This window comes from Chiloscyllium punctatum, chromosome 10 (assembly GCF_047496795.1).
Source record: "Chiloscyllium punctatum isolate Juve2018m chromosome 10, sChiPun1.3, whole genome shotgun sequence".
Taxonomy (NCBI): Eukaryota; Metazoa; Chordata; class Chondrichthyes; order Orectolobiformes; family Hemiscylliidae; genus Chiloscyllium; species Chiloscyllium punctatum.
The window spans coordinates 42,853,220-42,875,430 of NC_092748.1; the positions used below are offsets into that span (position 1 = coordinate 42,853,220).

Consider the following 22,211-nt stretch of genomic DNA (forward strand, 5'->3'; position numbering starts at 1 on the left):
TTTCTGTAGGGGATAAATGTAGAACAAACTTTCAAAAGTTGCATACACAATTTATCCTTAAAATAGCTGTAATATAATTCCAAGAAGTTGTGAAGATTTGATGACCATTTCAGTGAAACGTCCAGAATCAAGCATTTAGTCACCCCCAACAAAGCACCCCAAAAGGCACTATCAACTTTGTTTATTTTGGACAACAAATGGTTTTTTAAAACTGCTCCAAAGACAGTAATTTTGATTGTTATAAAAACTAAAAATACCATGAGACTTTCACGTGTTTCAAATCTTAAATTGTCTCCTTGAAAATGAGGTGTTCAAGTTTACATTTATGATCCTAACAGATTATTAATGGACAAGTCAGATCCTAGATGGGAACTCTGCTTGATAGATCATAACTCTTTGTTAAAGCCAAAACAAAGTGGTCTGTTGTTTATCCAAAAGCATACCAGATTTTGCTTTAACAAAAAAAAAGTTGAAATGGAATAATTCAAACTGTCAATTTGAGTCAAAGGCTTTAAACACAGGTTTCCAGCATGAAAAGGGCTTTTAGGCAAAAACTATTCTAATCCCATTTTCCAGAACTCTGTCCTTATAGTCTTGTATGCCTTGGCATAGCAAGTATATCTAAATATCACTAAAATATTGAGGGTTTTTGTCTCAACCACCTTCACTGAGTTTCAGATTCCCACCATCCTCTGCATGAAAATCTGTCTTCACATCCTTTGTAAATTTCCTGCCCCTTACCTTAAATCTAAGTACCCGGTCATTGTTTCCTCTACCAAGGGAAAAGTTTCCTTCCTACCTACCCTGCCTATGCCCCTCAATTTTATACATCTCCATCATGTACTCCATCTTCTCCCCAACTCTCCTCTGCTCCAATGGAAAACAACCCAGTCTATCCAATGTCTTCTTAACTAATGTTTTTTGATATTGCAGGGAAAATATTGTCTATTCAGCCTCTTCCTTGTAGCTCAAACCCTCCAGCCCTAGCAACGTCCTTGTGAATCCTTTCAAGTTTCATAACATCCTTCCTACAGCAGGGAGACCAGAATTGCATGTTGTATTCCAAAAGTGGCCTAACCCAATGTCCTGTACAGCTGTAACAAAACCTCCCAACTCTATACTCTATGCAGTAATAAAGGCAGGGTTTAGATTGGAATGGTGCTGGAAAAGCACAGCAGGTCAGGCAGCATCCAAGGAGCAGGAAAATGGACATTTTGGGCAAAAGTCCTTCATTCCTCATGAAGGGCTTTTGACTGAAACGTCAATTTTCCTGCGCCTTGGATGCTGCCTGACCTGCTGTGCTTTTCCAGTACCACCCTAATCTAGACTCTGATCTCCAGCATCTGCAGTCCTCACTTTCATTGCACTAATAAAGGCAAGCATACCAAACAGTCTTCACTATCCTAGTTCTGTCCATCTTATCAACTGTGCCACAGGCCTCATCCACTGTTCAAATAACATGGAGAGTAGAAATGCAGCCAGAATGAGAATGATTTTATTAATTTTTCTGCAGTACTACTGAAATAGGCTTCACGGGTAGTGTGGTCACAGCTGAGATGAGGGTGTTCATATACCTAATGTCTTGCCTTCACTTCCTTTTGATTTGCACATTGCAAATGATGAAAGGCCACACTTTTCTTTATCTTTTCCTTTCAAAACAATCCAACACTTGTCCTTTTGATCTTAAACATCCAACATCTATAACTTTGAACTAAAAGGAGTGTGAGAATCAAGAAATACTGTTCTTTAATGTTGAAATCATAGGTTAAAGATTAGTATGGTATGTATTCCAGAGGATAGGATAAACGAGGGATCTGTTTTTGTGGAGAGACCAGGCCTCAGTGGGAAGAAATAAGGCAGAGGATAGCGTGAGTACCTACGAAGTTTGAGGCTCAACCACTTCTAGTCATGAAAAATGTGTTGCTGGAAAAGCGCAGCAGGTCAGGCAGCATCCAAGGAGCAGGAGAATCGACGTTTTGGGCATACTCCCTCCTTCTACAGACCTCCCTTTCTCCCACTTCTAGTCATGGACTGCTTTTTCATCTTTGCCAGTATACTTGGATATTGTAAACTGCAAGTTTTGTAAGCAAATTATATGCATTGTGTCAAAAAAAGCAGACTACTAGGCCAACTCTCCGCTGCTTTGATTGTTAATGAGGCTGCTTGATCAAGCTCTACATATTTCCCATCTCTGAACTTCTTCCTTCATTTTGTAGAAACTGTAACTTATGCCTCAGTTATGCATGACAGTTTCTCCAGCACTCCCTGTTGACTTTCTCCATTTCTGTGCAGCATACATTAAACAGGACATCGCAGCAATATTCTCATCCAGACTGAGGCAAACATGTCCAAGCTTTCCAGAATTAGTAGCACCCCACATGATTTGAAGATCCTTGTTCCCACCTTGCTATCAAAGGAACACTGGAGGTAAGAAGTTTATCAACCCTGCCATTATAGCACAGTTCCTGCTCCTCATTTCACTACTGATGATGACTCCTTGAGCCACCATAATCGCATCCCCTGAATCACTTTCCCTCTATGCCTACTAGTCACATCCCTCATAACTTTTAAAATATTTTCAGCCCTGCTCTTTGACTGTTTTCACTTGTTCCATGCAATTGCCAAAGTACTCGTGATACCTAAACTGTTGATTTAAACATTCTCTTCTTTCAAATAAAATATTTGATTCATTAGCAGAGGCTGTTCCTGCTCAACATATACAAACTTTACAATTGATTTTATTATTCTCTGCCTAGACATTGCATTCCATTCTGTTTCTTAGAAAACTTCGGTTTTATTCTTCTTTTGTTGCTGACCCTTATGCCATGATTTTTTTGTACATTAATATAAAATTGAATTGAACAATTTTTTGATTTTAATTTTTATTCAAAACAAATATTTTCATGGAATTCTTAAGAATTGGTATTTCATTTGAATTAATATTATGTAAAATGGAATGCATTTTAAAAACTCATGTACTGAAAAAAGCAATTTTGTTCAAAATGAATGGCTGTGTAAAACTAAGACAAAAGAAACTGACATTCATCTTTCATCAATCCTTTAAAAACATCATAATGGTGATTAAGATCCTTTTTTGTGTGTATTTTGTATTTAGTGCCCAATGCTCCATCAGGAAACGATGTTGCATAAAATACTCTGCGTATTCTGGAATGGACCAATGCCATTGCACACATTACACATGGTTCCCTTGAAACATACAGGTCATAACCAGTGCATATGTAGGGCAACCCATTTACAATATTTCCTCTGAGACTATGATCGTTTGAAGGAAGCAAAGGTTTACCAATGTTGATTGCATGTTCACCAGGAAAGGATTCCACTGCCTTAAAACAACAGTTATGATATTTGTTATGATTAAAAGCACCACCACCTTGACTGAAGGCGACTAGATCAATACACACCATAACTGCATGAAGCAGTGGATTTGGTCCATTTCTGCAATCATGACCTACTGCAACCACCTCATCAGTGGTTGGGTTAACAATCACAGCACCGACTGGCTCCATTCCCATTTTCTTTCCAACTGTAGCTGCTTCAATAGCTTTTTCCATAAATGTCTGCATTTTTGCTTTCTCTTCAGTGTTAAAAAGGTGACCTTGGAGGGCATCAGTCACTTGTTTGTTTTCACGAAAAGTTGTTGGCCAGTGCTGGCTAGCTACTTCAAATTGAGATCTAGTCAATGGTTGGTACGCTGGTATTCTGACCCGAAAAGGTTCTCCAAGTCCATTAGCCTTTCCTTCAGGGAAAAGGTCATTAAGAGATACTTCTCTATTTGGTATATCCTGGAGTAGGCAAATGATGATTTCCAAAGGATGATCACTCTTGTCCCTGCAGTTTCGTACTCTCTTGATATGTGGAAGATTGTTCAGTGGATAGAGACAAGTCAATTGTTTGATAAGACAAGATGTTTGTTTTTTATTGATAATAGGGGCTGCAAATGCTTCCAGAAGTTCAACTTCACATAACTTTTCATCTGAAAGGACAGGTGTCACCTCCCAAGTAAATGTGCTAAGTACTCTTGTTTTTTGCTTTTTGCACTGTGGCTCCATTATGCCTTCAAAATAAGAAATGGGAGATTTGTAATAGTGAGAGTCAGAAGAGGAGGTTATAGTAAAAGAGTTAAGAACTTATTAAATCTAGTCCAAAAGTTGTATCATCTTTCTTCAATAGAATAGCAGTAAACAATAATATGGAAAGCCTTTCAAGATCCAAATTAATTTGGGATATGTTAGATGACAAAGTTTCACAGCCTCAGTCAACTTGATGCTCCTATTTTGACTTGAAAGTGAGTTTGTACAGAGCAAATAATCAACCTATCTTGACTCTTTATTGAAACTTTAATAAAAGTTTGTGTCCATCAAGGCCAGGGATGTTGATGCTGACAAATAGAATATTTTTAATTTTCTTACTCACAATCATGAACATGTATTTCCAGCTGGGCTTTGACACTTTTATTTCAAGCAATAAATTAACATTGATGAATCATACCTGATCTTCAAGATATATTTACAGCTCATGCAAATGTTCTTTGGCACTAACACTAATGAGCAGAGTATATAATTTGCTGGCAAGGCATCAGAAACATACAGAGGTCCTGCAGTGATTAATCATACTAAAATTAACCATTCCTATTTTCAATGATGGATGAAAATCTCATTATCTCATGATATGGAGGAGCCAGTGTTGGACTGGGGTGGATAAAGTTAAAAATCACAACACCAGGTTATAGTTCAACAGGTTTATTTGGAAGTGCTAACTTTCAGAGCGCTGCTCCTTCATCAGGTAGCTGTGGAGCAGGATCATAAGACACAGAATTTATAGTAAAGATTACAGTGTCGTACAACTGAAATGATCTACTGAACCGAGATTGTTGTTAAGTCTTTCATCTTTTAGAATGGGTTGAGGTTTTCAGTTCATTAATGTTATATTAATTATACTAATGAACCGAAACTTACAACGTTAAAAATCACAACACCAGGTTATAGTCCAACAGGTTTAATTGGAAGCACACTAGCTTTCAGACCGCTCCTTCATCAGGTGGTTGTGGAAGACAATTGTAAGGCACAGAATTTATAGCAAAAGTTTACAGTGTGATGTAACTGAAATTATACATTGAAAAATATATAATGTATAATTTCACTTACATCACACTTTAAAATTTTGCTATAAATTCTGTGCCTTACAATTGCGTCCTCCACAACCACCTGATGAAGGAGTAGCACTCCAAAAGCTGTGTGCTCCCAATTAAACCTGTTGGCCTATAACCTGGTGTTGTGTGATTTTTAACTTTGTACATCCCAGTCCAACCCTGGCATCTCCAAATCATGAAAATTACACCCCTTCTAAAAGATGTAAGACTTAACAATCTAGGTTTGTTCAATAGATCATTTCAGTTTCATGACACTGTAATCTTTTGCTATAAATTCTGTGTCTCATGATCCTGCTTCACAGTTACCTGATGAAGTAGCAGCGGTCTGAAAACTCGTGCTTCCAAATAAACCTGTTGGGACTATAACCTGGTGAATGATCATTGTCTCATGGTATCACTGCACAAATAAAGGAGAGCTGATATGGTCTCATCAAATGATGTAGAAATAGGTGGGAATATATACAGGATCAAGGATGGTTAGAAGCCTTAAAAATACTGCTCTGCTGAACCAGTAATTAACAAAGCTAGCAAAATTATGAAATACACAGCCACAAGAAGATGGGACAAATGAAGTGGTGAACTGCAGTTCTGAGAACCAAGCAGGTACTAGAAGTGGTGCTGTGAAGGGCCACAACATTTGCTCCTTGAGTCACATTCATGCTAAAAATGTGGGAGTAGCTTGGACTTTTCAGTCAAGAAATGACATTTGGGATAAGTGTAAGAGGAACAAACAGATAGTTAAAAAGCTGGAAATGTTAAATCCAAGATATTCCTTAAACTGAAGTAGAAAAAAATCTCCTTCATTGCAAAAGTAGAACATGTCACCCATTCAAACCAGTAAAAAGTGAACTTAGCAAATAAGGAAATTGTTTAAGAAAGACCGAACACTACTTGAGATGGAGTTTGAGTATTTGAAGTGGATATCCAAGTATCACTCAATGAGTTATTGTATATATTATTTTTTGAGGGGATGTGAACAACGCATGAAAGGTCTTAATGAAAGGAAGCACTAAAATGAGCCAGATTATCAGAAAGTCATACCGCACAGAAACAGACCCTTCAGTCCAACTCGTCCATGCCAACCAAGTTTCCCAAATTAAACTAGTCCCACTTGCCTGCATTTAGCCCATCTTTCCCTAAACTTTTCATTAATTCATGTACCTATCAAAATGTCTATGTCTGCCTCTACCGCTTTCTCTTGCGGTTCATTTGACATTTGAGCCATCCTGTGTGTGGAAAAAGTTGCCCTCGTGTCCCTTTTAAATCTTTCTCCACTCAGTTAAAAATGCCCCCAACTTTTGAACTCCTCCACTCTAGGGAAAACACCTTTGCTATTCACCTTATTTATGTCTCTCATGATTTTACAAATCTCTGTAAAGTCACCCTCAACCTCAAGTGAAAAAAGTCCCAGTGTATCCTTATAACTAAAACTTTCCAGTCCTCGTAATATCCTGGCAAATCTCTGCTGAACCCTCTCCAATTTAATAACGTCCCTCTTGTAACAGTGTGAGTTATACATTCTTACAGGCTCTCTCTCACTATCAAAATGATACTGGTCGGGAGCGAATCAATATATTTCTGTAAAGGGCTTAAAAACCAAGGTAATATCAAATACCTAGGCCCCAAAAAGCTCTAATTTGCTGCTGTTTTTCCAGCAGCTACAACTCTCGATGCCCCTTACCCACCTATACTGCAGCACCTTTCCAATTTTCAGCCACTTGTGGAGAATTCCGCATTAAAACAGCTCCGACAAACTTCTTCCGCCGCTCTCAATGCACCAACACTAACAGATTTCCGCCGACAACTCTTGTCCCTTTCCGAAGGTACCGCCTGCTTTCAAAAACTAGCACTGTGCAATATTCACTCAACTTAAAACTCGGGTTTTATTAAAGACATCGATCATTGTACGAGGAAATGTCATCCCAGAACTTCAGATATGCCAATACTACTCTCTCAAACTTTAAAAATCAATAAATTTGGTGTAAAAGTCGAGTTATGTTGCTTGCAAAGACACATAACTTTATCAAGACTTCTGGGTTATTTAATCTACAACTATCAGAGTATTTTACAAAAATGTATGAAATGCAAGGCGAACTTTTTTTTAAAAATCCTTGAAAGGATACACGTGTAAAGCTACTGTCATATTTCCCTCCCTTCAGTTTCTAGCCTTTAAATATTTAATTACTTTTAGTCAACTCATTCAGACATGTTATATTACATTCGGAAGCAGCTGGGACTTGAACTCGGTTCTTTTGGCTTAGAGATGGGACACTATCACTGCATCACAAAAGCCCTCAAATAATTTCACCACAGGAGCAACCTTTGAGAACTTATGCTTGAAAACATTTGAATCTACTTCCAGCACCTTTTCAAGCAGTGCTGCATCACAATAATGGCACAACATTTTTTTGTAACGTCACCTTGGCTCTTGTGACAATTACATTAAATTTGTACTGGAATAACTGCCCTGGAAAGAGTTTCCCTTAAAAAATTATTTGATCTACCAAATCTCAGTGACATTTACAAATATAATCTACTAACTGTAGCACACTTGGGTGTACAACATTTAATTCATAAGGAAATAGGATAATGTTATTTAAACTGCATTCACTGAGGTGGAACAACGTGTAACAGGATTGAATCAGTAAACAAACATATACTTTCATAAGCACACTTTATTCTTCTTTATATTAATTCCTATCTCCTTTATCATCAAGGGAGCTCTAGATTTGTTTACCATCATGTTTTCTTTTAGGGAAATATATCATGACTATACTCAAACCATCAACTCTTTGAAACTAGCCCATTGTTCAGCTTCATTTTCCTACCAATTTATTTGGTCCAGCGAAATTCTTTGTCCAACTGAAACTGGTTCTCCCCAGTTAATTTTCCTTCTCTATCATTTTGATGGTACTGTTTCTGACACTTATCATTCAGACTGCAAATTAGCTGAGACCTATTCCAGCAATGCACAGGTTAAATTATTGAGAATGTGCCTGTCTGTTTTCATAGCTGACCATATTGCAGTCAAAGGTGAGGCAAAGGTATGGTAACAACTTTCACTTTCTGATGATGGCAGCGAAACAACACAAATAAAATTAATGTACTTAACAGCCAAATAAAATTCTTTGGGTCTGTTTACTCTGACCATGATGTCCACCTAATTCAGTTACAATCAAGGATATTAAACAAATGCTGACCACACAGGACAAAAGACAATCTTTAATATGCCACAGATTTGTCAATGTCCTCTCATTATATATCCACTTCATGGGCCCTTCATACGATTTTCATAGACAAGGTATCTCTGCTGAAAGACGTGCTCAAGAAGAACATCCTTCACGTGTAGCAAGATGAACTAATATGTCTTTGATTCTCTCAAGGAGGCTCAGTCAGCAAAAACTTGCTGAGGGCAAGACTACAACTACAGAAAACTCATGATTCTTGAAGTGGATATGTCATAAAATGGCATAGATGCAAGTCCTTTGTAAGATTAAAAAAGAAACCCTGAAGCCTTTGCTTCAAAGCCCCTGTCATTTCTGCAAGACAAATATTCCAATATAGAGCCAAAGACATTAGCTCTAATATTTGGTGTCATGCGGTTTCACACATATTTATGTGGCAAGCAATTCACCAATGAAACAGATCATATGGAACGAGAAATTATTTGCCACAGACCACTAATGAATGCACCACCACATTTGCAGTGTCCATTTGTCAAGGTGCAAGGATATGATGTTTCATATGTTGAGCAGATTATTTGACCCACACAAAATGTTCTTCTTGATCTACACATTGATGCTTTAAACTACCAGATTGAAGATGTTTTCAATGTTGATCTGTTACACTTTTGCCTCACCAATGTGAACAGTATCAATTGGCAACTACGAATACATGAAACAAAAGAGCATTATTCAGGAATGGCCTGACAATATTAAAGAAGTACCCAAGAAGATTTGTTCATCTGGGCCATACAAAGACAAACTTGGTACATCACCAAAACACATTTCCAGTGTCAAATAAGTCCTAACACCAATACATGTTCATATTATACCAGGGACCCTTGGTACTGAACACTCAAGATGGTTAGCATGTGAATCTGTGCACTGACTGGGGATGAATCAAGAAATTTAATGACTTGTGAATGCAATTGAGGCATGCAAAATGTATCAACCATAGAGGCAAAGGGAGTCTAGACATCCACAAGATGTTCCAAACACTCCTTGGACAAAATTAGCGACAGAACTAGTCACAGTGCATAGGGAGCATTACATCCTTGTTTTGGATTACTTCTCTAAATTTCTCATTATTTGATGACTTAGCAACACAACAAATTCAGCCCTCAATATCATAATAAGCATTATATTCCTGATTCTTTATTCCACGACAGATAGTGTCCGACAACAGACCACAGTACGATGGTAAATTATTTCAAGGTAGGTGTACTAAGTGACCCATATCACATTATCAACCCGTTATTCATGCTCAAACAATCTAACAGAACATATGATAAATATCATTGAATCAATTATCATAAAGTGTCACACATCAAAAAAAGTTTATATTACATTGTTGCTTAAAAATGCAACATTGACGAAGGAGATATTATCATCGCCAGCACAACCTATGCTTGGAAGAAAAGTGTGAACAACCTTGCCCAGCAATCAACTGTTCTTAACATTCCAAGAAAAAGTTCATTCTTCTTCAAAGACAGAACAGAAAGTGATATACAACAAGTGAACAGGTAGAGAACTACTTAAACTTTGCACTGGTCAGAGTGCATATTACAAATACAAATAATTCAAAATCAGCATAGGTTTTTAAAATATGCAATCAGTCCAGATCATACAAAGTCATTACTAACCATGGTGCTACATTGCATAGGAACTTAAGCCAGCTCAAACCAATGTATGACACTTCAATCATGCACAATGACAGTGAAGAAGAAAACTCCAGCAATGATGTTGAGCGACAGCAACTAGCAGCAGGAAAAGCAAGTTGCCAGACACTGATATGACTGTGAATGTAAGTTTGTATATAATAGTCAACCATAATAAATGTCTGTTGGATTCTTCCATTATCAGAATATTCACATTTCTTATGTTGCGCATCAGGTAAAATGTTCTGGAGGGGTAAAAGGAGACAAAGTCATGATATGATAAGTGATGCTTCATTTTGAAAGTATGATCCTGTAACTTTAATATTTCAATTAATTTAATTAGGTTCCTTTTATCCCAGCTCTGCCGTATTGAGTTATACAATTAACAATAAAAGTTTTCACTCAGAAATCTATGTCAGTAATGGCATCTTTAATGGGAGAATATATTTATATTGGCTGGGGTACTTTTCAGTCTGAAGAAGCTGTCATTCAATATTCAATGGCAATAAACACAGAGGAAACAGTGTGAAATCATACAGAACTTAGAGTCATGTAAAGCAAGGAAATAGACCCTTCGGTTCAACTTGTCCATGCTAACCAGATATCCTAACCTAATTGAGTCCCATTCGCCTGGTACTTGGTCCATATCCCTCTAAATCTTTCCTATTCACATACCTATCCAGATATCTTTCAAATGTAATTGTACCAGCCTCCAACACTCCTCTGGCAACTCGTTCCATACATGCTTCACCCTCTGCATAAAGAAGTTTCCCCTTAAGTTCCTTTTAAATTTTCCCCTCTCACCTTAAATCAATGCCCTCTAGTTCTGGAATTCCCCACCCCAGGGGAAAGACTTTGTCTATTTACCCTATCCATGCCCCTTATGATTTTATAAACCTCTATACGGTCACCCCTCAGCCTCCGACGCTCCAGGGAAAACAGCCTATTTAGCCTCTCCCTATAGCTCAAAACCTCCAGCCCTGGCAACATCCTTGTAAATCTTTTATGAACCCTTCCAAGTTTCACAACATCCTTCCGATAGGAAGGAGATAGAATTGCACACAATATTCCAAAAGTGCCCCAACCAATGACATGCACAGTTGCAACATGACCTCCCGCCTCCTATACTTAATGCTCTGACCAAAAAAGGAAAGCACACCAAACACCTTCTTCATTATCTTATCTACCTGCAACTCCACTTTCAAGGAAGTATGAATCTGCACTCTAAGGTCTCTTTGGTCAGCAACACTCCCCAGGACCTTACCATTAAGTGTATAAGTCCTGCTCTGGTTTCCACCATTTTAAGACATGCAGCTTGGAAGTTGGATCTTGAGCAGTTGATTATTAATGTCCTGTAACAATTAGCTCAGGAAATTGTAAATTTAATAACTGCTACTCTGGAAGTAAGTCAAAATGTCAGATTACTTAACTGATCAAACACAGAAAGTCTCAGTGACTGCCGCACCATCTAGACCTCATTCTCTGATGGGAGACCAGATGTTCCACAGGTCATGCATAATGCAAACATCATCACAATTTACATAAAGAGAAGTTACAGAGAAGATTGCACCAATTTAACAACAGGGACATTTCATTTGACATCTTGGGATGGTGTTCATAAAAGGCTTCATCGACTTGCAGACTAAATATATCCTAAAGCAGAGTGTAGTTCCTGTGTTGGCAGAGTGACAGGGGACCATGCTCTTTTCCTTACCAAAGGTACAAAAGAAGTGCAGGGAACAGAATTTACCTCCTTGTCTTACCTTTGAAGAACTGACCAAACCATTGGACACAATTATTGGGACAGGATTTGACAAGATTTTGGATAAAATTTGCTGTTCAGCAAAGCTCTTCAGCCTGATCCATTCCTTTAGTAACCATGTCATGTTCTCTACAGTCTCACAGCACCATGTCCTGCAGTTTCAGGAATGCAATTAAAGAAAGGGTTATACTAAATTGCTGCTTTTCAAACCTTTTCCCAGTGTGACACAAACTAATTCCTCAGATTCTGTGTTACTGAGAATTAAGTTTTGAAAGGTCTCAGAATTGCTCATCAGTGGGGCAATGGAAGGCAGGTTGGCGGTTAATAACAGATTACTAATGTAAATTCATATATCGCTGGACATTGGAGTGCATCTGGGAAAATTAATAAACAGTGAACTTCACAACTGATCTTGGAGGAGCTGTTGGGTGAAGTTCACAGCACAGAAGCAAATAAGTGTATTGTTGTTTTAAGTGTATCCAACAGAAAGTCAGCAGTAGTAAGTAGAGTGGGTTTTTTCTTGATTATATGTTTTTGGAGATATGTCTTTTGATTAAACTTAAAATATAAATCATAACTAGTAACTTAACCTGTGGCAGTGTTTGTAGAGGAATAAAACAGTTATTTCTGGGTCTGCAGATTGTGAAGAAGCAAAAATGGTCTTTAATAGAGTGATATGTGTTCTTGTCAGATGTGGGCGTTTAAAGAGATTTTAAGGGTTGCAGTGGATTATATCTGCCATAAATTCTGTTGGTTGCCAATCTTATCAGATCAAATGGATCAGTTGGAGAAACAGTTGGAAGCAATGAGGAATTTGCAACAGCAATAGTATGTGATGGATGGCAATTATAGGAAAGGGGGAAAGTCTCAGATACAGTCACATAGATGGGTTAACTCCAGGAAAGGTAAGAGAGGTAGGCAGCTAGTGCAGGAGTCTTTTGAAGCAATACCCATTTCAAACAGGTATGCTGTTCTGGAAAATGTAGAGGGTGATGGAGTCACAGGGGAACGTAGCACAAACAGCCAAGTTTCTGGTATTGAGACTGGGTCTAATGTAATGAGGTGTACGTTGGGTCCCAAGAGATTAATTGTGTTAGGGGATTCTCCAGTCCGAGGTACAGACAGACATTTCTGTGGCCAACATCTAAAAATCAGAATGGTGTGTTGCTTCCCTGGTGCCAGGATCAAGGATGTCTCAGAGATGGTGCAGAATGTTCTCACGGGGGAGAGGAGCCAGCAAGAGGTCATTGTCCACATTGGAACCAACGACATTGGAAGGGAAAAGGTTGAGATTCTGAAGGGAGATTACAGAGAGTTAGGCAGAAATTTAAAAAGGAGGTCCTTGAGAGTAGTAATATCTAGATTACACCCGGTGCTACGAGCTAGTGAGGGCAGGAATAGGAGGATAGAGCAGATGCATGCATGGCTGAGGAGTTGGTGTATGGGAGAAGGATTCACATTTTTGGATCATTGGAATCTCTTTTGGTGTAGAAGTGACCTGTACAAACCTGTACAAGAAGGACAGATTGCACCTAAATTGGAAGGGGTCTAATATACCGGCAGGGAAATTTGCAAGAGCTGCTCGAAAGGATTTAAACTAGTAAGGTGGGGGGAAGGGAGAGGTGGGACCAAGGGAGATAGTGAGGAAAGAGGTCAATCTGAGACTGATACAGTTGAGAACAGAAGTGAGTCAAACAGTCAGGGCAGGCAGGGACAAGATAGAATTAACAAATTAAACTGCATTCATTTCAATGCAAGTGGCCTAACAGTGATGGCAGATGAACTCAGGGCATGGTTAGGAACATGGGACGGGGATATCATAGCAATTACAGAAACCTGGCTCAGGGATAGGCAGGACTGGCAGCTTAATGTTCCAGGATACAAATGCTATAGGAAGGATAGAAAGGGAGGCAAGAGAGGCATGGGAAATGGCATTTTTGATAAGGGATAGCATTACAGCTGTGCTGAGGGAGGATATTCTGGAAATACATCCAACCAAGTTATTTGGGTGGAACTGAGAAATAAGAAAGAGATGATCACCTTATTGGAATTGTATTATAGACCTCCTAATAGTCAGAGGGAAATTGAGAAACAAATTTGTAAGGAGATCTCAGCTATCTATAAGAATAATAGGGCGATTATGGTAGGGGATTTTAACTTTCCAAACATAGACTGGGACTGCCATAGTGCTAAGGGTTTAGATGGAGAGGAATTTGTTAAGTATGTACAAGACAATTTTCTGATTCAGTATGTGGATGTACCTACTAGAAAAGTGCAAAACTTGACCTAATTTTGGGAAATAAGACAGGACAAGTGACTGAGGTGTCAGTGGGGGAGCACTTTAGGGCCAGCGACTATAGTTCGATTAGATTTAAAATAATGATGGTAAAGGATAGACCAGATCTAATAGTTGAAGTTCTCAATTGGAGAAAGGCCAATTTTGACAGTATGAGGCAAGAACTTTTGAAAGCCGACTGGGGGCAGATGTTCGCAGGTAAAGGGACAGCTGGCAAATGGGAAGCCTTTAGAAATGAGATAACAAGAATCCAGAGAAAGTATGTTCCTGTTAGGGTGAAAGGAAAGGCTGGTAGGTATAGGGAATGCTGGATGACTAAAGAAATTGAGGATTTAGTTAAGAAAAAGAAGGAAGCATAGACAGGATAGATTGAGTAAATCTTTAGAAGAGTATAAAGGCAGTAGGAGTGTACTTAAGAGGGAAATCAGAAGGGCAAAAAGGAGACATGAGATAGCTTTAGCAAATAGGGTTAAGGAGAATCCAAAGGGTTTTTACAAATACGTTAAGGACAAAAGGTAACTAGGGAAAAATTAGGGCCCCTCAAAGATCAGCAAGGCGGCCTTTGTGTGGAGCTGCACAAAATGGGGGAGATACTAAACGAGTAGTTTGCATCAGTATTAACTGTGGAAAAGGATATGAAAGATATAGATTGTAGGGAAATAGATGGTGATGCTGAAAATGTGTTGCTGGAAAAGCGCAGCAGGTCAGGCAGCATCCAAAGAGCAGGGGAATTGACGTTTCGGGCATGAGCCCTTCTTCAGAAATGAGGAAAGTGTGTCCAGCAGGCTAAGATAAAAGGTAGGGAGGAGGGACTTGGGGGAGGGGCATTGGGAAATGCGATAGGTGGAAGGAGGTCAAAGTGAGGGTGATAGGCCGGAATGGGGTGGGGGCGGAGAGGTCAGGAAGAAGATTGCAGGTTAGGAAGGCGGTGCTGAGTTCGAGTGTTGGGACTGAGACAAGGTGGAGGGAGGGGAAATGAGGAAACTGGAGAAATCTGAGTTCATCCCTTGTGGTTGGAGGGTTCCTAGGCGGAAGATGAGGCGCTCTTCCCCTCCCCCAAGTCCCTCCTCCCTACCTTTTATCTTACCTCATTCCTGAAGAAGGGCTCATGACCGAAATGTCGATTCTCCTGATCCTTGGATGCTGTCTGACCTGCTGCGCTTTTCCAGCAACACATTTTCAGCTCTGATCTCCAGCATCTGCAGTCCTCACTTTCTCCTCCAAATAGATGGTGACACCTTGCAAAATGTCCAAATTACACAGGAGGAAGAGTTGGATGTCTTGCCTTGCATAAAGGTGGATAAGTCCCCAGGACCGGATCAGGTGTACCCAAGAATGGTGTGGGAAGCTAGAGAAGTGATTGCTGGGCCTCTTGCTGAGATATTGTATCATCGATTATCATGGGTGAGGAGCCAGAAGACTGGAGGTTGGCTAACGTGGTGCCACTGTTTAAGAAGGGTGGTAAGGACAAGCCAGGGAATTATAGACCATAAAGCCTGATGTCGGTGGTGGGAAAGTTGTTGGAGAGAATCCTGAGGAACACGATGTACATATAATTGGAAAGGCAAGGACTGATTAGGGATAGTCAACATGGCTTTGTGCATGGGAAATCATGTCTTACAAACTTGATTGAGTTTTTTGAGGAAGTAACAAAGAGGATTAATGAGGGCAAAGTGGTAGATGTGATCTATATGGACTTCAGTAAGGCATTCGACTAGGTTCCCCATGGGAGACTGATTAGCAAGGTCAGATCTCACGGAACACGGGGATGACTAGCCATTTGGATACAGAATTGGCTCAAAGGTAGAAGACAGAGGCTGATGGTGGATGGTTGTTTTTCAGACTGGAGGCCTGTGACCAGTGGAGTGCCACAAGGGCTGGTGCTGGGTCCTCTACTTTTTGTCATTTACATAAATGATCTGGTTGTGAGCATAAGAGGTACAGTTAGTAAATTTGCAGATGACACCAAAATTGGAGGTGTAGTGGACAGCGAAGAGGGTTACCTCAGATTACAACAGGATGTTGACCAGATGGGCCAATGGGTAGAGAACTGGCAGATGGAGTTTAATTCAGATAAATGCGAGGTGCTGCATTTTAGAAAAGGAAATCTTAGCAGGACGTATACACTTAATGGTAAGGTCCTAGAGATTATTGCCGAACAAAGAGACCTTGGAGAGCAAGTTCATAGCTCCTTGAAAGTGGAGTTGCAGCTAGAGAGAATAGTGAAGAAGGCATTTGGTATGCTTTCCTTTATTGGTCAGAGTTTTGAGTACAGGAGTTGGGAGATCATGCTACAGCTGTACAGGACATTGGTTAGGCCACTGTTGGAATATTGCATGCAATTCTGGTCTCCTTCCTATAGGAAAGATGTTGTGAAACTTGAAAGGGTTCAGAAAAGATTTACAAGGATATTGCCAGGTTTGGAGGATTTGAGCTATAGGGAGAGGCTGAACAGGGTGGGGCTGTTTTCCCTGGAGCATTTGAGGCTGAGGGGTGTCCTTAAAGGGGTTTACAAAATTATGAGGGGCATGGGGAGCCCAGAACGCCTTGGTGTCGGGGAGCCCAGAACTAGAGGGCATAGGTTTAGGTGAGAGGGGAAAGATATAAAAGAGACCTAAGGGGCAACTTTTTCACACAGAGTGTGGTACGTGTATGGAATGAGCTGCCAGAGGAAGTGGTGGAGGCTGGCACAATTGTAGCATTTAAGAGGCATTTGGATGGGTATATGAATAGGAAGGGTTTGGAGGGATCTGGGCCGGGTGCTAGTAGATGGGACTAGATTGGGTTGGGATATCTGTTCAGCATGGACGGGTTGTACCGAAGGGTCTGTTTCCATACTGTACATCTCTATGACTCTATTTGGATTCTGATTATTGATGCATTAACATCAAGATTATCTATTTGTTACAATCAGGAATATTGATACAATTAGTGAGTGACCTTTATGCAATAAGATCCTGTTTATTAATGTAACAGGACTCTGATATTAATTGCAATAATTTGGTTGTTTTACATATTAGCTCTATTGGTGAAATTATTTCCCTAATAGTGAAGGAATAGATGACTGATTATTAACGAAACAGGAATTGTGTAAATAAGTAGATCCCAATTCATCGTATAGCCATCCAATATAATCTTAAGAGCACAGAAGGTGTCCATCCAGTCCCCTGTGTTGGTATTAGAGTCATAGAGTCATATAGCACAGAAACAGACCATTTGGTCCTATCTGTCCATGCCAACTCAGTTTCCCAAACTAAATAGACCCATTTGCCTGCACATAAGCCTCTAAACCTTTCCTATTCATGTACCTGTGCAAATGTCTTTTAAAGGTTGTAACTGTACCTGTATCTACCACTTCCTCTGGCAATTTATTCCACACGTTTTCTGAACCCTCTCCAATTTAATAATATCCTTCCTATGGTAGGGTGACCAGTACTCCAAAAGTAGCCTCACCAACATCCTGTTCAACCTCAATATGGTGTCCAACCTCCTCTATTTAATGGACTGAGCAAAGAAGGCGAGCATGCTCTATGTCTTCTTAACCACCCTGTCTACCTGTGATGCAACTTTCAAAGAACAATGTATCTGAACCCCTCAGTCTCTCTGTTCAACAATAATAAAACATCAATAACAATAATAACAACAACCACCTAGGGCCTAGAATGCTGACAATCTGCCCCATTCCCTGCTCCTTATCCCTAAAAGTGATTTCTTATTAAGGAAAAGTCCAACTCACTTCCGAAAGTTACTGTTGGATCTGCTTCCATCAGATATTCAGATAATGACCATCAGAACTGACTGAGTAAAATAATTTCTCCTCACCTGCTTTCTTGGATTTTTTTTGCCATGTACTTTAAATTGTGTTCTGAGATTACCAACTATCCTGCGCTGGAATAACTTTCTCACTTCATAAATAAAACTGCCACAAAAACTTCTAGACCTTGATAAAATCATTCTTCAAGCTGCTGTGCACAAAGACAAATAATTTCAGCTTCTCCATACTTTCTGTGGTAAGTGTTAGTTTGGGAAATCTGGTTGGCATGGATGAATTGGATCAAAGGATCTGTTTCCGTGCTGTATGACTCTATAACTCTACTTCCCACCTTACTTTTCATTACTGCATATTAATTTTTAAAGTCTATAAATTAAATTAGATACAAGTTACAATGCAAATTTGGTAAGATGTGAAATGAAATACACCAAGGATGTCAATTAATTGCATTGCACAATGAAAATAGCAATATACTGAAGAAACTCCGAATTGCCATAGTGGCCTTTTGGGTGACTTTCAAATAGATACAGTGTACTGGAAGATGCCCCAAATGGCTATACGATAGTGGAAAGATTCTCACAGAGCTAAACTGCATTCAAGGTATCCCAGAATAACTTATGTGCGCTGAAGCAACTCAAATGACTTCAATCCACCTGTCAAATTGGCTACTCAAAGTATATTTATAGTAACCCAGATTTTACTTAGATAGATTTTACTCCCAATATAGTAAACAATAAGAGGGATGAGCAGGTTGTTACATAATATTAAAAATAGTATACGCAGCTACACAAAGCTGATAAAAATGAGAAATACAGAAAAAGTTACATTGTTGGTTCAATAAGGCTACATTCCAAACCACAGGATTTCAAGAGAATCTTTAATAATAGAAGTTGGAAAACTACCAAACTCAGATCTATCAGACTAATGAAATATTACACGTGACTTGTATTGTTCTAAAGAACAATATGGAAAAACCTTGATTTTAATTATATATCCAATTTGCTAAACTTCAAAACCAGTAGCAACATTTTGCTATTTACCCAGTTTGAGTCTATTATTTGATAGACAGGTTAGCTTTCCATTGCTGAATCAGGCAAGGTTTTGAAAATGATCCAACCCCTCCCACTCTCTTCCCAAAAATAACATTTTGATTATAATGCTTTGCAGTAAGCTAGATTAAGTTACACATACTAAGATTTCCAGTCAAATGTAGCTGCATACCCCCATACTGCTAAAGATAAGTGTGTACCAATATGTGAACATGAGTTGTCAGATGATATTTTGTTTCCTGCCAGTGTTATGTGAACTGACACGTAGGCCTGCGAAAGGAATTCAATTCCTCACTGTTGCCTTAAGTAAGCTCCATTCCAAAACACAAGCTCTCATATAAACTTAATGATAGAATTCAAAAGACTAATCAAGTTCCTTTGCAGAGACTATTGAAACATGACAAGAAATCCTGTTCTTAAAGTGCAGCAGGAAAAATATGTTAATATAGGACATAGAACATAGAAAACTACAGCGCAGTATAGGCCCTTCGGTCCTCGATGTTGCGCCGACCGAACCCTACCTAACCTACACTAGCCCAATAACCTCCATATGCTTATCCAATGCCCGCTTGAATGACCATAAAGAGGGAGAATCCACCACTGATACTGGCAGGGCATTCCATGAACTCAGAACTCGCTGAGTAAAGAATCTACCCCTAACATCTGTCCTATACCAACCTCCCCTTAATTTAAAGCTATGTCCCCTAGTAACAGCTGACTCCATACGCGGAAAAAGGTTCGCACTGTCAACCCTATCTAAACCCCTAATCATCTTGTACACCTCTATCAAATCTCCCTTAAACCTTCTTTTCTCCAATGAGAACAGCCCCAAGTGCCTCAGCCTTTCCTCATACGATCTTCCTACCATGCCAGGCAACATCCTGGTAAACCTCCTCTGCACCTGTTCCAGTGCCTCCACATCCTTCCTATAGTATGGCGACCAAAACTATACACAATACTCCAGATAAGGCCGCACCAGAGTCTTATACTTTGGTGGCATGGGAAAATTTTTTTTAAAAAAAATTAAAAATCCAGTGTGATTTTGTTGAAAGCCATGCACAAATGTTTTACTACTCCAGTTTGAAGTTATCATTTTTTTTAGTCTGGGGGAATTGAGCCATCTTGTACCAGGTGTTTCACAACGTTGTAAAGTGGGGAATTTTAAGGTTTTGATCCAGCAAGTAAAAAAGAAACAAAAGACATGTTTGGTCAGACCAGGTAAGGATGACAGTTTCCTTCTCTGAAGGACATTAATGAACAAATTTCTTTCTTACAATCTGACACATAGTAACAAATTTGAAGTCTCTTAAAACATTCAAATTCCCCAAATGCCCTGTTGGGACTTGCTTGCATTATCCAATTTATCAGTCTAGTTATACAGGCACTACTACTGCAACTCTAGTTTGCATGACCGATTGTCAGTCTGTGGGCATGCAATTCTGTGAGAGTCTGTATGACAGTGAGTACATTTTTCGTAGGTATGTGTAAAGATGAGTGAATATATATGTGCCGATGTATGCAAACTGAATGTATGTTGTTGGTATACTGATAGGTTTTATATTAATTGAAAATATTTCAATCTTGGTTTGTGTCAATTTACCATGCACTTAAATTCATGTGGAGCCCTTCATGTAGAAAAATACTAAGATTCTTCACAGTGGAGCAAAATGCAAATACCAGTGAATAGCAGTAGCACTAGGAATATAGAAAGTTAGCTCAATGGCTGGGAAAAAAAGTATGAATATTTAGCAAAGAATGTCCGCCTCAGGCGACTGACTGTGTGGAGTTTGCACGTTCTCCCCGTGTCTGCGTGGGTTTCCTCCGGGTGCTCCGGTTTCCTCCCACAGTCCAAAGATGTGCAGGTTAGGTGAATTGGCCATGCTAAATTGCCCGTAGTGTTAGGTAAGGGGTAGATGTAGATGTAGGGGTATGGGTGGGTTACGCTTCGGCGGGGCGGTGTGGACTTGTTGGGCCGGAGGGCCTGTTTCCACACTGTAAGTAATCTAATCTAAAAAAAATGTCCAATGATTAGGTGAGACAGCTGAAAGCCAATACTAGCTCCAGTTTTTGAATGCATATTTAGAATCTGGGGTAATTCAAGATGGATTACCTGTTTTTAAACCCAGGGGCACGTTTTGTTCATAACTTGGAATAGTAAATGGTTCTATAACCTCAATGTATACATTTAAAATAGCAGAAACTGAACAGTGTGGCAGATCATTTTGCCAGCACACTACGTGAATGAATTTCCATTGTTAAAAATCACACAACACCAGGTTATAGTCCAACAAGTTTATTTGGAAGCACTAGCTTTCCGAGTGTCGCTCCTTCATTGGTTGGTTGCGGAGAATAAAAGTATAAGACACAGAACTTATAGCAAAAGATAACAGAGTCATGCAATTGAAATGATACATTGAACAAACCTGGATTGTTGTTGTCTTTCATCTTTTAGAATGTTTTGGTTCATTAATATGTAAATCCCAGAACTTCTTTTAAGTCACCTTCTTGAGATAACTTAAGGCTTGATAACAAATGGTGACATCTCAGCTCAGACAATGCATTAAAGGTGTGAGGTTAGAGTCTGGCTATATCCCAATCTTGAGTCAGACTGGTTCTATTCCCAAAATGGAATTTACAAAATATTACATGTATTGACTGTCTGCAGATTGTGCATTTTTGAGCAAAATAGAATGTATCTGCAAATATAATTTTGCAAATACAAAATCACCCTCATAGACTTATACATGAGAGGGAGAGAGAGAGTGTGAGTGTGTGTGTATATATGAGTGTGTGTGAGTGCATGTGAGAGAGTTTGTGTTTGCGTGTGTGAAAGTTTGGTAAAGTGTGCATGTGGGTGTGATAGAGTATAAGTCTGTGAGAGGGTGTGTACGTGGGTGGGTTGTATGTGTGTGTGTGTGTATGAGAGACAGCATGTATAAGAGAGAGGGTCTGCATGAGTATGTAACAGCATGTGTGTGTGAGTGTATGGGGGGGGGTCATCTGTAGTCTGACATGAACCCAAGATCCCGGTTCAGGCCATCCTCAAGGGTACTGAATTTGGCTACCAGCCTCAGCTTGGCCACTTTGCATTGTTGTCTGACCTGAAGTCCACCTTGGAGGACGGTCACCCAAAGACCTGAGGCTGAATGTCTCTGACTGCTGAAGTGTTCCCCACCTGGGAGGGAACACCCCATCTGGTGATTGTTGCGTGGTGTCCATTCATCCGTTTTCGCAACATCTGCATGGTCTCGCCAATGTACCATGCCTTAGGGCATCCTTGCCT

At 39.5% G+C, this 22,211-nt stretch overlaps 1 protein-coding gene across 1 annotated transcript; it reads right to left on the reverse strand.

Annotated features, from left to right (window-relative positions):
- Window positions 1-1,311: 1,311 nt before the first annotated feature.
- adat3 (adenosine deaminase tRNA specific 3) lies at window positions 1,312-6,966 on the reverse strand. The gene is made up of 2 exons (XM_072579003.1): window positions 6,856-6,966; window positions 1,312-4,075 (listed from the first exon to the last, which is right to left on the reverse strand). The coding sequence occupies exon 2, from the start codon at window positions 4,068-4,070 to the stop codon at window positions 3,021-3,023; it is 1,050 nt and encodes a 349-aa protein (XP_072435104.1). The 5' UTR covers window positions 4,071-4,075; window positions 6,856-6,966; the 3' UTR covers window positions 1,312-3,020.
- Between the last annotated feature and the right edge of the window lie 15,245 nt (window positions 6,967-22,211).